The following is an 18809-nucleotide window of genomic DNA, read 5'->3' as shown; positions in this document are numbered from 1 at the left end:
TTCCCCCTGGTGTCATGTCTCCGGTACACATACATGAGAGGGGAAGTATACAGCGTCACCCTGGTGTCATGTCTCCGGTACACATACATGAGAGGGGAAGTATACAGCGTTCCCCCTGGTGTCATGTCTCCGGTACACATACATGAGAGGGGAAGTATACAGCGTCACCCTGGTGTCATGTCTCCGGTACACATACATGAGAGGGGAAGTATACAGCGTCACCCTGGTGTCATGTCTCCGGTACACATACATGAGAGGGGAAGTATACAGCGTCACCCCGGTGTCATGTCTCCGGTACACGTACATGAGAGGGGGAGTATACAGCGTCACCCCGGTGTCATGTCTCCGGTACACGAGAGGGGGAGTATACAGCGTCACCCCGGTGTCATGTCTCTGGTACACGTACATGAGAGGGGAAGTATACAGCGTCACCCCGGTGTCATGTCTCCGGTACACGTACATGAGAGGGGGAGTATACAGCGTCACCCCGGTGTCATGTCTCCGGTACATGAGGACAGAGACCATGGCGAGAGCCTCTTCCCCGTGCACCTCAATGATCCAGACCCAGTGTTTCTAGAAGCAGTACAGTGATAACGTGGTGGTTTCCGATGGGTCGCTGTCACTTTTTGGGACACTGTCCCTCCAACAGCCATAATGATTAATTTGGTTGTTGACCCCTCTCAGAAGACCACCATTAGTTCTGCTATTAGGGAACAAGCCCCTATTTGTTCCTCATACGAGGGGCTGGTGGATCCCATCCAGGCCGGGGGCTTCCAGACAGCGCGGGGCACAGAATCGGGATAAACGTCTTCTATCTTTAGCATCGCTCAGGAACTTGGTGACCTCGGTTATGATTAATGAAGAATGAAAAGTCACCAAGGTGTCTGGGGGGATAGGTGACCCCTGGATCAGGACCCCCCAAACATCATCAATACCGTAGGGACTGGTCCCATCTCTGGCCCTAACGGTCCTGCACCTACAGATGTCATATTCTCACACAGTCGCCGTTATTCTTGTATCGCCAACACCCTCAGAAGCGTCGCACTACTGCTGACTCTGGTACATCGGTGGGAGAAAGCCGACCTGATTATCTAATTGTGCGGAGATGACACTGATGTATGTGCAGTCACCGCCCCGTCACAAACCATCGGGGATCTGTGAACCAATGTTTACCATCAGTGACCTCCAATCGATGGTGAAACTAGCCACCATTGCCATCAGACCATCGATGGTCAATGGCCAACCTAGCATCTCTTGCTATTGGTCACCTACATGTAAAGCAGGCACTGGCTCTCCAGCACTTGTGAAACTACAAGTCCCGGCATGCCCTGCCACTGCTTTTGCGGTTAGGGAATGCTGCACCTGTTTGCAGAGCATGCTGGGATGTGTAGTTCCAGAACCACTGGAGATCCACAGGACGGCAAGGTCTGAGCTAAAGGTTCCTGCCCAATCTGTCATAAACGCGTTACCAGGCTGGAGGCGGCGGCGGGTGTGACAGAGGCGAGCGGAGCACACCGCGTCCCGTCATAGCGCACGCCCTGCGTAATGGTAAATAACAGAGAAGCACCCACCTTCCAGCGAGTGCAAGCTCTTCTCCTTCGCCGTCTCGTACACGCTGCAGAACTCATCGCCCAGGTTCGGGTCCGCTCCCGCCCGCAGCAAGGACTGGACGATACTGTGAGGACAAAACAGGAACGTGAGCGGTTTATTCACAGGGGATACGGTCACTAGGAAGGTCCACACATGAAATAGGTCGGCATAGCTAAGCTCGACAGGGTCAGAAGGTTGACACAGGCATTAGGTTGACAAGTCGACATGAGTTTTTCACATTTTGTTTGAGCCGACATGTGCCGACAGGCGGTTATTTATGTCCTACCATCCGCTAGGGCGTGGGGGAGAATATAGTGGTGTGCCTGAAGCATGGGGAGTGCAGAGAGCGATGCGAGGGGACGCAGTACACGGATATGGTCTTCATGTCGACTTATGTCAATTGGGACAAAAAAACGTGAAAAACTCATGTTGTCCTTGTTGACCTCCCCGTTCTTGACCTAATGTTTGTGTCAACCTTCCGTCCCTGTATACATTAGCCATGGCGGACTATTTTATACGTCGACCTTCATCGTGTCAACCCACACCCATTTTCAGGACCCCATGAACTGCCTGCAGCTGGGAGGGGATTACACTGCATAAGTGATGGGAAGGGGCACTGTCCGAAAGAGCTTACAATCTAAATGAGCCATTGGGAGACATCCGGCGGGTACAATGTTACATGGATCAGAATGATGGCGTTGGGAACCAGGACAGCTGAGCCGCTGCGACCCCACAGGTATATCTACGTGCAGGCGGCATGGATAATGAACAGCGCAGCTAACACTCATCCCAGCGTGTAATAGTACAGCGGCGTGCTGGGGGGGGGGGACCTGCAGCTTCTATAGGAAGTATGTGCCGGAAGTGTGCTCCCGGAATATGGTCTACAGTAACTAGGGCGACACCGCTAGGTGGCCAGGCAATAGGGTCGACATGGGTCAAGGTCGACACACGCATTAGGTCGACATGGGCAAAGTCGACAGTCAAAAGGGGTTTTTCACTGTTTTTTGAGCCGACATTATTTCATGCCCTACCATCCACTAGGGCGTGGTGGGAGAATAAAATAGTGTGCGGAGCGCAGCGAGGCACCGTGCCCGAAGCATGGCGAGCAAAGCGAGGGACCGTGCCCGAAGCATGGCGAGGGGATGCGGTGCACTTCAAACTGTGTCCATGTCGACAGTGTTGACATTCAGGTAAAAAAACTGAAAAACCCCATGTCGACCTTTTGACTGTCTACTTCGCCCATGTTGAACTAATGCTTGTGTCGACCTAAACCCATGTCGACCATGACCCATGTCTACCTTATTGCCTGGCCACCTAGTGGTGTCGACCCAATGCTTGTCGACCTAGTTGCTGTAGACCTAATGATCCACACCCCAGGGATATGTCCCCCCGAATATACAGCGACATTATTGTACATAAAGAGGTCTGTGGTGCGTGTCACCAGTGGGGGGGGGGGGGGGGGTAAGGGGGTAATTTCCTGCACACAATACACACCACACACAGGCCTCACACTCCTCTCCGTCTAATTACACACATTAGGCAACAGGCTACATGTAATCATGGCCTTCAGAGACACAATCAGCCCCCGCACACAGCACGTGCCCCGTCTGAACCCCAATAACGCAGCCATAACCTGCCTGCCATGTATTGTGTGACTCGGATTCGGGAATTACAGGGAATAATGAGACCTTTCCACATAAGCGGATATGAGAAGCGCCGGATCGGTGTATCGATCCCCACCAAACATTCATGGGCGAGCGACAACAATGGGGGCGGTCAGTGCAGGGGGGACACTGGGTACGGAGTGAGGGGCACACCTTGCCATCTCTGGCAGATGGGGCCGCAGCTCCAGGCATCTCGCCCTAGGGCAACGTCCATTAATACGGGACAGATATGTGGCCAGCAGACCCTACATCCACATTCAGGTTATGCACATTTACTAACATTTAAAAACCATCTGTTAGTAAATGTGTTCTAACAATACGCTGGACGGCTAGACCAAGAACAAGGTAAGAACACAGTAAATATAATACTACACGGTGATACATTCCCGGACTCTGCACCACAACTCCCAGCCCGTGTCACAGAGAGGAGGAATAACACAATCTGTGGAGATTTATTTATCCACCCTCTCCAAATGGCGGCTCGCACCTCACAGACCCAGGTGGGGTGGAGGCATTGACCCGTCCTGACCCTGAGCCCTCATGGAGTGAAGGTCACGCCCTCCCCGGCCCTTTCACTCCTGTTCCGCTCCGGTGTCTCATCTGGAAGAGTCAACAACCGTCACAGCCCAGCGCTGGTCATTGTCCCCCAGCTCTCACCACTGAGCACAGTAACAGGGGACATGAAAGTAAAACAAACACGGGGGGCTACCGAAAGCCTCTTACGGGACGACCTTGAAGGGGTCTCCTGGCATTGAGCTTGTCATGGTATCTTGTCAAAAAGCCGCACCACACACGAACACGGCGCGCGGGGGTCCGGGCAGCGCCGCTCGAGAGCGGATATCCACCTATTGTCCCGCCGGCCGTAATCCTGTGTTGTCCCAAGTCATTAGGCCTCTGTCTGTCACTTATGGACTTGTGACTCCGCCGAGCGCACGGGACAGACATCAAAAGTCACCAGAGCAAAGTGTTCAAAGCTGGCGGACAAATTGGATTTCTCTTTACACGACTCATTGGATCTGGTCGGGGGGGCAGCAAACATCTCCAGGTGACCCTTGTTAGCTTTAGCCGGAGGGAGAGATGATCACCCTGGGAACACGTTATATGGAGGGGGTAGGACAGTGCGGGTCTGGGAGGCAGACGGCGCATCGAGCCAGGATACCTGCATCTCCCCCAAGGGATGTATATTATATGTTTATTTATGACCAGTTATTTATATAGCGCACACATATTCCGCAGCGCTGTACATATATATTACCAGATATATTATATGGCGCACACATATTCCGCAGTGCTGTACATATATATTACCAGAGATATTATATGGCGCACACATATTCCGCAGCGCTGTACATATATATTACCAGATATATTATATGGCGCACACATATTCCGCAGCGCTGTACAGAGAATATTACCAGATATATTATATGGCGCACACATATTCCACAGCGCTGTACAGAGAATATTACCAGATATATTATATGGCGCACACATATTCCACAGCGCTGTACAGAGGATATTACCAGATATATTATATGGCGCACACATATTCCGCAGCGCTGTACAGAGGATATTACCAGATATATTATATGGCGCACACATATTCCACAGCGCTGTACAGAGAATATTACCAGATATATTATATGGCGCACACATATTCCACAGCGCTGTACAGAGGATATTACCAGATATATTATATAGCGCACACATATTCCGCAGCGCTGTACAGAGAATATTACCAGATATATTATATGGCGCACACATATTCCACAGCGCTGTACAGAGGATATTACCAGATATATTATATGGCGCACACATATTCCGCAGCGCTGTACATATATATTACCAGATATATTATATAGCGCACACATATTCCACAGCGCTGTACATATATATTACCAGATATATTATATAGCGCACACATATTCCACAGCGCTGTACATATATATTACCAGATATATTATATAGCGCACACATATTCCACAGCGCTGTACATATATATTACCAGATATATTATATAGCGCACACATATTCCGCAGCGCTGTACATATATATTACCAGATATATTATGTGGCACACACATATTCCGCAGCGCTGTACATATATATTACCAGTTATTATATAGCGCACACATATTCCACAGCGCTGTACAGAGATTATTATTACCAGTTATTATATAGCGCACACATATACCGCAGCGCTGTACAGAGACTATTATTACCAGTTATTATATAGCGCACACATATTCCGCAGCGCTGTACAGAGAATATTATTACCAGTTATTATATAGCGCACACATATTCCGCAGCGCTGTACAGAAAATATATGAACACTCACATCAGTCCCTGCCCCAGTGGAGCTTACAATCTATATTCCCTACCACATGTACATGCGCACACAGACATTCTAGGGTTCATTTGTTGGGAGCCAATTAGCCTACCTGTATATTGTTGGATTGTGGGAGGAAACCGGAGGAAACCCACGCAAGTATGGGAAGAACATACAAACTCCGCAGTTAGGCCATGGTGGGGATAGAACCCATGACCTCAGTGCTGTGAGGCAGTAATGCTAACCACTACTCTGTCTGACCACCTCCCAGAACCACACACACACACACACACACATTACGTCTCCACCACTACTCTGTCTGACCACCTCCCAGAACCACACACCTTAGGTCTCCACCATTACACCGCCCGACCACCTCCCAGAACCACACACACATTACGTCTCCACCATTACACCGCCCGACCACCTCCCAGAACCACACACACATTACGTCTCCACCATTACACCGTCTGACCACCTCCCATAACCACACACACACATTACGTCTCCACCACTACTCCGTCCGACCACCTCCCAGAACCACACACACACATTACGTCTCCACCACTACACCGTCCAACCACCTCCCAGAACCACACACACACACACACATTACGTCTCCACCATTACACCGCCCGACCACCTCCCAGAACCACACACACACACACACATTACGTCTCCACCATTACACCGTCCAACCACCTCCCAGAACCACACACACACACACACACACACACATTACGTCTCCACCATTACACCGTCCGACCACCTCCCAGAACCACACACACACACACACACACATTACGTCTCCACCATTACACCGTCCGACCACCTCCCAGAACCACACACACATTACGTCTCCACCACTACACCGTCCAACCACCTCCCAGAACCACACACACACCTTACGTCTCCACCATTACACCGTCCAACCACCTCCCAGAACCACACACACACCTTACGTCTCCACCACTACTCCGTCCAACCACCTCCCAGAACCACACACACACACACACACATTACGTCTCCACCATTACACCGTCCGACCACCTCCCAGTACCACACACACCTTACGTCTCCACCATTACACCGTCCAACCACCTCCCAGAACCACAAACCCCTTACGTCTCCACCATTACACCGCCCGACCACCTCCCAGAACCACACACACACACACACACACACCTTAAGTCTCCATCATTACACCGTCCAACCACCTCCGAGAACCACACACACACATTACGTCTCCACCACTACTACGTCCGACCACCTCCCAGAACCACACACCTTACGTCTCCACCATTACACCGCCTGACCACCTCCCAGAACCACACACACATTACGTCTCCACCATTACACTGCCCGACCACCTCACAGAACCACACACACACACATTACATCTCCACCATTACACCGTCCGACCACCTCCCAGAACCACACACACCTTACGTCTCCACCATTACACTGTCCGACCACCTACCAGAACCACACACACACATTACGTCTCCACCATTACAACGTCCGACCACCTCCCAGAACCACACACACACACACACACACACACACCTTACGTCTCCACCATTACACCGCCCGACCTCCTCCCAGAACCACACATACACCTTTACATCTCCACCTTTACACCGTCTGACCTCCTCCCAGAACCACACACACCTTACGTCTCCACCACTACACCGCCCGACCACCTCCCAGAACCACACACACCTTACGTCTCCACCATTACACCGTCCGACTACCTCCCAGAACCACACACACCTTACGTCTCCACCATTACACCGTCCGACTACCTCCCAGAACCACACACACATTAGGTCTCCACCATTACACCGTCCGACTACCTCCCAGAACCACACACACATTACGTCTCCACCACTACACCGTCCAACCACCTCCCAGAACCACACACACATTAGGTCTCCACCACTACAGTTTTGCATATAAAACATTCATCTAGCATTACAGCCGCGACCTCCTCTGCACACAGGGGACCGGCGGCCTCCTCCGTGTACAGTGACCAGCGGCCTGGGATTATGCATTACGACTCACAGAAGAAGCTGCTGGACATACCTCCGATTTCTCCCGATCGCTGCCAACATGAGAGGGGTCCACCCGAGTCTGTGCCGTGCGTTGGGGTCCACCTTCTCCTGCAGTAACCTGGAACAGAGACATCAATATTAACCTTTTAACCACACAAGACCAATCTCTTAGAGACAGTAGGCCTAATTCAGACCTGCCCACACGGCCAGGCTATTATCGATAGACTGCGCATGCAAGAAGCCATCCTGTGATAAAGTCCTGCTACATTGACTAATTGCTGGTGTGCCCAGGTGTGTGAGGGGAAGTCATGTGACGTCAGCTCCGCCCCCGATCAGCCTGATTCTATCACAGCCGCTGAGTAAGTCCTGGGCTACACACAGACTGCACACACTGGGGAATCATTATATGGTGAGGGGCGTGCCCAGGTGTGTGAGGGGAAGTCATGTGACGTCAGCTCCGCCCCCGATCAGCCTGATTCTATCACAGCCGCTGAGTAAGTCCTGGGCTGCACACAGACTGCACACACTGGGGAATCATTATACGGTGAGGGGCGTGCCCAGGTGTGTGAGGGGAAGTCATGTGACATCAGCTCCGCCCCCGATCAGCCAGATTCTATCACAGCCGCTGAGTAAGTCCTGGGCTACACACAGACTGCGCACACTGGGGAATCATTATATGGTGAGCGGCTGTTATCTGGGAGTGTCAGGTAATACGCAGGCGTGGCCAGGTGTGTGAGGGGAAGTCATGTGATGTCAGCTCCGCCCCTGATCAGCCTGATTCTATCACAGCCGCTGAGTAAGTCCTGGTCTACACACAGACTGCACACTGGGGAATCGTTATATGTTGAGGGGCGTGGCCAGGTGTGTGAGGGGAAGTCATGTGACGTCAGCTCCGCCCCCGATCAGCCTGATTCTATCACAGCCGCTGAGCAAGTCCTGGGCTACACACAGACTGCACACACTGGGGAATCATTATATGGTGAGGGGCGTGCCCAGGTGTGTGAGGGGGAAGTCATGTGACGTCAGCTCCGCCCCCGATCAGCCTGATTCTATCACAGCCGCTGAGTAAGTCCTGAGCTACACACAGACTGCACACACTGGGGAATCATTATATGGTGGGGGGCGTGCCCAGGTGTGTGAGGGGAAGTCATGTGACATCAGCTCCGCCCCCGACCAGCCTGATTCTATCACAGCCGCTGAGTAAGTCCTGGGCTACACACAGACTGCACACACTGGGGAATCATTATATGGTGGGGGGCGTGCCCAGGTGTGTGAGGGGAAGTCATGTGACATCAGCTCCTCCCCCAGTCAGCCTGATTCTATCACAGCCGCTGAGTAAGTCCTGGGCTACACACAGACTGCACACACTGGGGAATCATTACATGGTGAGGGGCGTGGCCAGGTGTGTGAGGGGGAAGTCATGTGACGTCAGCTCCGCCCCCGATCAGCCTGATTCTATCACAGCCGCTGAGTAAGTCCTGAGCTACACACAGACTGCACACACTGGGGAATCATTATATGGTGGGGGGCGTGCCCAGGTGTGTGAGGGGAAGTCATGTGACATCAGCTCCGCCCCCGACCAGCCTGATTCTATCACAGCCGCTGAGTAAGTCCTGGGCTACACACAGACTGCACACACTGGGGAATCATTATATGGTGGGGGGCGTGCCCAGGTGTGTGAGGGGAAGTCATGTGACATCAGCTCCTCCCCCAGTCAGCCTGATTCTATCACAGCCGCTGAGTAAGTCCTGGGCTACACACAGACTGCACACACTGGGGAATATTGTATAAGAGAATATACTGCATGGTGCTCAACGTAGTCAGAAACCAGCTGTCCTGCCCAGGTGTACGAGGGGTGTGTAATACAGTATATTTCTGGTAGAGAAGACACAATCTGTCTGGTTGTGACCTGTAATCTCTGACTATAGTTCCTGCGGAATGCCGGGGCACAGAACCATACATAAGTAGCACTGCACGCTAAAGACATGCGAATGTTCCCTTCCTTTACTCCTTCTGGGGCAACAGTAGGAGACTTTAGCTGCTTTTGGGAAGCACCGTCCAGAACCGCTGTGTTGAGTGTTTGGCAGAATTTCCCTGGAAGACCAGAACTGCGACTGACTTGCGTCCGTCATCACCGGGGACAACGTTGCGGACGTGTAGGCCATAGTTAAGTTAGATGCCAGATTGGCCAATGCCCAGTTACAGAAGGATAGAGGCATCGCATCGGGATCCATTCACTGGATAGTCCATGGTAAGCTTGGCCTGTGTAAGGTTTCGGCACGCCGGGTGACCTAGAGAACAGGAGGTAGCTGGGGGATCTTGGTGCCGCAACATACCGGCCACGTGTGATGGTGGTTGTTCAAACTCTGTGTGGGAGATCAGTAGTGGCGATGAATCGTGGATCTACAGCTTGGAAATGTGGCAAAGGCTGGTCACATAGTAACCATACAACAGCAGTGCGCCATCGATAGGGACTGGGAGGCCAACCAATGCCTGCCACAGATGCTGGAAGCCATTTCCAGGCGCCGTCTACGAACATGCGCTTGTGGTGTCCGTCTCCATCACGCTGCACCTTCCCACTTCCATGTATCACTACTGTGGCCAGCAACCAATAATACCACCAGTATGATATAGTCTGTGAGAGGGAGGGGACAAGTACAGACTCCACACAGATAAACCCATGACCCCAGGCCAGTCAGGAAGCAATGCTAACCACTGTGCTTCCCTACATGGCGCTGATCCCAGTATTACCAGCATGCAGAATAATCCGCCACACAGCGGGAATAGGGGCCGTCCGCTCACCTGTCCACTTCCCTGAAGTTACTGGTCCGTACAGCCTCCAGCAGCTGCTCACCTGGGGGGAGACAGGAATATCAGGCAAACAGTAATAAGCCATCAGGAAACTACAAATCCCAGAATGCCTTGCAGGAAATCCAAAAGTTTCTCACACCTGCATCTTCCCACAACCAAATGTCTCCAATTTCGGAATCAGTGCTTTCTTTCCTTCTAGAATAATCCCAGACTATGTTGGGGGGAGTGTGGGGGGGCACCAATGGATTTGTGGGGTCTGGTTCCCATTAGGAGGGAGTATGAGAAGAACAATAGAGAACGGAGGTATAAGTGCAGTCAGTACTGCGGGTACGCGGAGACCATGGACGGAGTTGGTGACAGTTCCAACAACCACATTGAGGGGTGTAAACTGGTACATGGCGAATATCCGCATTTAATTACGTGTATGTGTAACCACATTGCCTCAAAATGTAAAAACGCTGGGACTTGTAGTTCAACAATGTACAGTTTCCACTCACTGGGAACAGGGTTTTATTTATTTATAATTATAATTTTAGTTATAAGGTGCAACAAGTGTTTCACAGCGCCGTACAGAGGGCGTACAAAGAAACAGTACAGAGAGACACAACGTAACATTACAGTAAGTAGATAACAATAATAGAGTACAGGTAACAGAGCGCCACAGTACAATACACACAACAGCTTAGATGTAAGTAGTGAGGACGTCATTAATGTGATACTAGGGGCAGGTGGTCAGAGATGGAGAGGAGGATGTGGACGAAGATGAAGCATAGAATGTGACGGCAGATAAGAACCACTTGGCCCATCTAGTCTGACCCTTTTTGGTCGCAGTGAACTGTAGCGTGGGAAGCACTGATCAGGGTGGAGGAGAGACGACCGTAGACGAGCAATGGAATTAGAGATGGCCCTGTATGTGAGTGAGGAGTGTGAAGAGGGTTCTGTAGGGGAATGGGAGCCAGTGCAGGTTTTGTAGAAGGGGAGTGGTAGAAGTGGCGCTGCGGGAGCAGAAAATGAGCCTGGCTGCGGAGTTACGGACAGATTGGAGAGGAGACAGTTGGGAGCGAGCGAGGCCGGTGGGAAGAGATTGGAGAGGAGACAGTTGGAAGCGAGCGAGGCCGGTGAGGAGAGATTGGAGAGGAGACAGTTGGGAGCGAGTGAGGCCGGTGAGGAGAGATTGGAGAGGGGACAGTTGGGAGCGAGCGAGGCCGGTGAGGAGAGATTGGAGGGGAAAGTTGGGAGCGAGCGAGGCCAGTGAGGAGAGATTGGAGGAGACAGTTGGGAGCGATCGAGGCCGGTGATGAGATATTGGAGAGGGGACAGTTGGGAGCGAGCGAGGCCAGTGAGGAGAGATTGGAGAGGAGACAGTTAGGAGCGAGCGAGGTCAGGGAGGAGAACATTGCAGTAGTCGAGTCATGAGATGACCAGTGAGTGGATGACATTTAATCACATTACGCTCTGCAATAATTAACGAGTAATACGTAGTACTAAGACAGATCCACAGGAACCTGCCCCAGTTACAGTAAATGCAAATAGAACAAAGAAGACTCCTCTAAGGTCTGGTTAAAGTCATCGTTAAGCAGCTAATTAGTCCTGAAGGGCACAATGCACAAATCCATTTACCAGATCCCACCACAAAGCGTATCTGTACCAAAGAATAAGGGTCCCCCTGGTGGAGAGCAGGGGTACCACAAGGGAGACAGGTGTGGGATCTGTACCAGAGAACAAGGCCCCCCCCTGGTGGAGAGCAGGGGAACTACAAGGGATGACAGGTGTGGGATCTGTACCAGAGAACAAGGGTCCCCCCTGCTGTAGAGCAGGGGTACCACAAGGGAGACAGGTGTGGGATCTTTCAGGCGTGTGATATGTTCAGTTGTTTGACCAATTTTTGGGAGTCCTGATGGAAGGAATCCTTCTGACACTATATAGAAGCTATAGATTAGCAATGTGTGGTCTGTCCTTATGTACGGTGCCTTAGAAATACAATGTAATAATAATAATAATAGTGGTGTGCATATGTCATCTAAATTTATGATTAAACAATTTAATTTTAACATTTTGCTTCTATATCATTTGAAACACTTTTCAGAGCTTATTTAGATAATGTGGCTGCATACCACATGCACCCCACGTATAAGAGCCGCAGTACCGATGTACAGGAAGTCCGTGACCAGTAGAATGCAACAGGATGGGACTGCCTGTCTGGACGTCTATAGCAGAATGAGAGCGTGTCCCGTGGGAAGCCCCTCCCCTGCTAGAACCTCAGCCCTTTCTGGCTTCTACTGGCTGCAGCTGATGCAGTCCGTAGAAGCCAGGCTGTTCTCTACCAGCGCTGGATTTAAGCCCCACCTCCCATCAGATTTAAGCCTCATCCCCCAAAGTGCCATTCACTGAGAGGGCAGGGCCAGGAAGACGTCAGCCAGGGGTATGGTATAACCCTCCGATGGTCGTTTCTTCAACATCAGAATCCCGACTGACAGGAGCGTCACAGGGGGTTGAATGCATTCAGGCCCCTTGCAGGCTCGCTATATGTGCCACCTACAAGGGAATATAGCCCATGTAAGCTGGGATTCCGATGTCGGAGAAATGACAGTCGGAATCCCGACTGTCGGGGAGTCATCCAGCACCCTCAGCCAGTCTCTCTGACCAGACAGGGAAGGAGCCGGCATTGCTACCAACGGTCCAATCCACCCGCAGACCTCAGAGTCCTGTGCTGGGGATTCTCAGAGCAGTGGATAAATGCCATCAATTCATGGGAGGGGCCGGGGGCGTGGCCAGCTCCAGGAGCACGCCCTCATAGACAATAAAGATTCCAACGGTCCAATCCACCCGCAGACCTCAGTGTCCTGTGCTGGGGATTCTCAGAGCAGCAGGGGATAATTGCCATCTATTCATAGGAGGGACTGGGGGCGTGGCCAGCTCCCGGGGCACTGAGCATGCCCTCATAGAGAATAAAGACTGGGACGTGGCGCACGAGTACCGCATCACAAACCCCTAATATTGGGTGTGTACAACCATCCCTCTTACCTACAGAGGAAGAGTTGTAACGTGTAGGGGTTATATGGTCGACAGTAATTTTGTCGACATGGAAAAGGTTGACGTGAGGTTTTTCATGTATTTTAGGCGTCTGTTGTTATATGTCTCGCTGTATCCATGTAGATAAGTATGAAAAACCACCTTAAAAATACATACATGTTGTCATGTATGTAATATGTGCAGGCTCTATCCCCCAGGATCGCAAGTGCTGAGTGAATAGCAGGGTCGTTTCTAGAGGCGGACAAGCTGTGCAGCCGCCCGAGGCGCCGTGGCTGCCACCACGTGTCTGCACGGATTGTCCACCAGTGTTATAGCCACCACAGTGCCAGCTCCCCCATAGAAGCAGGAGTGCCGGGTCAGCACGGGGAAGGAAGGCAATGTGTAATAGGCATTACGGTGTGGGGAGTATTGTGTAATTGCCATCACAGTGTGGGGTGTAATAGGCATCACGTTGTGGGGCAGAATTATGGTGTGGGGCGTAATGTGTAATAGTCATCACGGTATGCAGCATGTGTAATGGGCATCACGGTGTGCGGCATAATGTGTAATGGGCATCACGGTGTGCAGCATAATGTGTAATGCGCATCACATTGTGGGGCATATTGTGTAATTAGCATCACGGTGTGGGGCATAATGTGCAATGGCCATCATGGTCTGCAGAATAATGTGTAATGGGCATCATGGTGTGGGACATAATGTGTAATGGGCATCACGGTGTGCGGCATAATGTGTAATGGGCATCAGATTGTGGGGCATATTGTGTAATTAGCATCACGGTGTGGGGCATAATGTGCAATGGCCATCATGGTCTGCAGAATAATGTGTAATGGGCATCATGGTGTGGGACATAATGTGTAATGGGCATCATGGTCTGCAGCACAATATGTAATGGGCATCACGGTGTGGGGCATAATGTGTAATGGGCATCATGGTCTGCAGCATAATGTGTAATGGGCATCACGGTGTGGGGCATAATGTGTAATGGGCATCACGGATACACAGTGTATAATGATTTATGTAGCCTGTCACTGCTTGGGCTTGCTTTGTGCAGCGTTCTAGGTCACTGTGTGGGCCTTTATGTACATAGTCCCGCCAACTGAAGCGTGGGAGGACAAGGACCATTCCTGTGGTAACCAATGTCTGGACATGCCGGTTACAAAATTGAGGTGTCAGGTAATGGTTTTCCAGTTATACCACACCCAGTATAGCTAGGCCCAGGGTTGCCGACCCTCCCGCATTTAGCGGGAGTTTCCGCTTTTTGGTCCTTTCTCCCAGTCTCCCGGGAATACACAGGATTCTCCCGTTTTTTCCCCTGCCTGGGGAAAACCAGTGACTGCGCATGCGCAAGTCACAAAGTGTATAGGCTGGCTGACGTTGCGCGGCTGTCCTAGTATTGCCGGCGGGGCTTCTGTGGGACATAGAGGGTATCGCTGGCTGCAGAAGCAGCACAGCACGGGGCAGCCTTGGGAGCGGGAGCAGTAGAGAGAGCTGACACGAGCAGCAGAAGGCAGCGCCACAGAGGAGATGGTGATTGGTGAGTAAGTTAGAGGCTGGCTGCTACGGTGCTGCCTTCTGCTTCTCTCTCTCAGCTCCCTGGCGTCCCCGCTGTTTTATTTAATAACGTTTCTCAGGCTCTGTCTCCCTCGCCCTTCAGACCTTCACGCTGCTGCAGCAGCACAGCTTCATCAAAATTGTTCCTCTCCCCCCTCCCCACTGCAATCATACTTCTATCATATTTTAAGCAATAGGGAGGGAGGAGAGGAACAATAATGAGGGTGCAGGAGGAAAGGAAACAATTATTTTTATAAAGCTGCAGCAGCGTGGAGTAAGTAAGCTAAGGGAAGGATTTAAATTTTTAATCGAAATGCAATTTGGTTAGCTCCACCCATGGCCCCGCCCCATTTACGTCACGATCGATGTCCACGCCCCCTACTTTTTGTAACTTGCTGCCCTCTCCCGGAAAAGGCAGAAGAGAAGTCGGCAAGTATGGCTAGGCCATGCTCCTTATATTAAGCCACACCCCTTTTTGCTGCGCCTGCGACACGTGCAATTTCGTCACTGGCACACATTATATATATATGGGGGGGGGGGGGGGGCGCATTTTTATTTCTTCGCAGTTCGCACTGGGAGATAAATTGTTTCGAAACAGCCCTGGTGCATAGGGTGCTGCAGGCTCCCAGGAATCAGTGTAAATGATATGCACCATTAAGCCCCCCCACCCCTTCAGACTCCACACATGAATCATATGTACAAACAAGTAACATATGTGCCCCCCATTCCATATATATATATGCTTGTGATGCGGATATAATAAGATATAAACCTCAGCATAGACAATGTATATTTGCCGGACAAGAACTGGACGGGTAATCACCTTTATCTGTGCTTTCCTTGCTGTAGCAATAGGCCAGCAGGGCGGCAGCAGCGAGCAGGGGGACTCTAGACTGCGAGCACCTGTGCCGCCACTCGTCCTCTTCTCTATGTCTCTGGCGGCTCCCAGTGGCGTCCTGTAGGTACTGCAGCCTGCAATTCGCCTGGAGATCGGAGCGCTGACTACAGCTGTGACCGACGTGCACAGCGCGCCCTCCAGTGTCCCTCAAGTGGTACTGCAGCCCGAGCGCCCCATGTCTTCCCGTGACAACTCGCCGCCACGGAAGGTCGGCGCTTAGCGGCAGCCCCAGGCGGGATGTGAGGAGCCTGGAGATACCGACACCGGGCACTCGGGAGACCCACATGAGCGGGAACAACACAGAAGCAGCCGTCTGCGCAGGAAGATGGATTCCGCAGCCTGTCACTTTCCCAGACCGCTGCCACGGACGTTACTGACGGCTGCCGCGCTGCACGCTGGGAGATGTAGTCGCTGAGGCCGGTAGAAAGAGAGATCAGGCTGTAGTGAGAACTACGTTTCCCGGCAAGCTGCGCGGCAGTCACTCCTCCGCGCCCTGACGCATGTCGGTAATTGTAGTTCTCGCTATATAGTTCAGTTTGAGGTGAGTTACATGACATTACATCAGCTGGGGTCACATGCAGAGTGGGCCTGGGGGGGCTGCCATAGTGGGGGGCATTAATACTATGGGGCAGACCAGCGGGGACGGATCGGAATCGGGTCTGGCCAATTTACATACAATCGGTCAAGAATATCTGTGCCAGTAGGTCATTTCATGATTCTGGTTAGATCTATTGTCATGGCGCGCATCAAGCATGACCTGAAATGGCCCTAAATTCTCTTTGCTATGGCATACCACCCAACAGTCCCTATTTTAGCGGGACAGTCCCGATTATCAGGGCCTGTCCCGCTGTCCCTCCCGCGGCCGGCAGTGTCCCGCGGTGAGGGGGGCTGTTGGGAGTCCCCCCTGTCGGCTGCTAAGCAGTGGGGAATAAACGCTGTGCGCATTCCGTAGCCAGGGGGCTGGGGGCATGGCTAGAGGCTCACAGAGCCTCTGGGTCATGCCCCCATAGCGGCAAATTGGGGGCGTGGCCTCGCGGGGAGCCACGAGTATAGGCCGCGCCCCTAACTTAGGCCACGCCCCGAAATTTCCGCCGCGCCTTCGGCGCACATCAGCAGTGTCCCGGGTCAAGAAAGTTGGGAGGTATGGCTATGGGGCCCGTTACTGAATAATACCTTATTACTGTATACATTTATATTTGACAGTTACGCACCTTCTAATCCACTAGTCCCTACTGTAGAGGACTGTCCTGCTGTCCTGAATGTGGGGAGGTAAGTCCGGAACGCTGCCACTCTGCCCACCTACTAGAGATGTTTTCTTACTGTCAGACACCAGCATTGCTAGACATACTATGGCATCAAGAGCCCACAAAGGAAGTCAATGGTAGGGACCAGTGTTCCCTCTAAGCTGTGCGCTTGTGCGCGCACACACAACTTGCCGAGCGTGCGCACAGACATTACAACAGAGAGCACAAAGCAGCAGTGGTCCCCTTTTTGCAGTTGCGGACTAAATGAATGTGTTTCACCCATTAACTACATCATGTGCGGTTTGTCCTGCCCCAGCAAAACCCACCACAGATAGTGGGAAGCCGCCACTCCCCCCCCCCCCTCACCTCTGCTCCAGCGTTAGTATGCCGGAGCTAGCTCCCCTGCCGCCGCTAGCTCCCCTGCCACCGCTTCCCCCTGCCGCCGGTCAGTCATGACACAGGCGGCAGGCTCGGGGATGTTTCGCGGCGGCTCAGGAGGACTCGGGTGCCTGAACTCTCCCGAGTCCTCCCGAGCCGCGCCGACCATCCCCGAGCCTGCCGCATACGTCACTAATACAAATAGTGATTGGCGGCTGGCGGCAGGGGAGCTCCAGCAGCATATGACCGCCGGAGCGGACGGGGTGGGGGCGACGGGAGGGGGGGTGACGGGGGGACCCCTAAAGGTAGTGCGCCAGTGGTGCTCCAGTGGAGCACCACTGGCGTGCACCTAATTCAAAAAGTGGTTTGCCCGGAAAGTGGTATGCCCGGCAGCGCAGCTGAGCCCGGAACATTTCCGGGCATACCACTCAAGGGGTTAATATCATTTTGAAGAAAAGTTAAAACAAATGCTGAACGTCGTTTTCCAGTTATATATAGAAGTGATGCACAAAAATAAAAATTTCCTTCCAAAGTTGCACAGCCAAACTCTTTTGCCGCACACAGCCATTGGTAGGGAGCCATGTAATAACACGTATGAAGGGGGGCCATGCCCAGCCAGTGCTGTTAGATAGATGGCAGAAGTTGGTCTAATGCCCTAGCATCGGGGCATTAGCTAGGTGGTATTGGAGGCTGAGCACAGAGCCCTGCAGGACCCCAGCAGACAGTGGGAATGGGGGGGACGATGTGCGGAGGGAGATTATACTATAGGGGAACGTGGCAGCTAGGACAGATCTCCCTGTAAGAGCTGCGCTGTCCATATCTGTATCTGTCAGAGATGTCGTTATCCCGGCCCACCACACCCCACTAGTCACTGACGATAATGCCACCTTCCCTTGCACTGGCTGTGATAGGGCAGCACAGGATGTACTTATTTCACAGCAGCTGCAGTATTTAGGTAGACTTTTACAATGTCGACAATCAAATGTTGACAGTTATGATGTTGAAAAGTTGACAGCACACAATACACAAGCCTAGCTTCTTGCTCACTGCTTCCAGCAGTCTATTTCCACTTTAGTGGTAGTCACTTGCCCTCCTGTTTGCTCCTGTGTCCTGCAGCAGCAGTTTGGATGCTCTTGCTCCAGGAATCTCAGCTTGCTTCCAGTCTTGGGTCTGGGTCACCGTAAGTGCTCCACCTGGAGCCCTAGTTTATTTCTTTCCTACTTGTTTTTGCCAGTTACCTTGTGGACAGTATTGTTAT

At 52.0% G+C, this 18809-nt stretch overlaps 1 protein-coding gene across 1 annotated transcript in view; it reads right to left on the bottom strand.

Annotated features, from left to right (window-relative positions):
* CLPB (ClpB family mitochondrial disaggregase) overlaps window positions 1-16318 on the bottom strand; it is a 105007-nt gene extending 88689 nt beyond the window's left edge. Inside the window, exons 1-4 of the mRNA XM_083170542.1 lie at window positions 15855-16318; window positions 10439-10490; window positions 7668-7754; window positions 1572-1675 (exon numbers count right to left, since the gene is read on the bottom strand). Of these exons, the coding sequence (XP_083026668.1) occupies window positions 1572-1675; window positions 7668-7754; window positions 10439-10490; window positions 15855-16215 (604 nt within the window). The 5' untranslated portion in view covers window positions 16216-16318. The remainder of the gene's footprint in view (window positions 1-1571; window positions 1676-7667; window positions 7755-10438; window positions 10491-15854) is intronic.
* Window positions 16319-18809: the final 2491 nt, after the last annotated feature.

The sequence above is a fragment of the Crinia signifera genome, chromosome 2 (assembly GCF_055691185.1).
Source record: "Crinia signifera chromosome 2, ASM5569118v1, whole genome shotgun sequence".
Taxonomy (NCBI): domain Eukaryota; kingdom Metazoa; phylum Chordata; class Amphibia; order Anura; family Myobatrachidae; genus Crinia; species Crinia signifera.
This window is presented reverse-complemented; position numbering and strand designations above follow the sequence as displayed.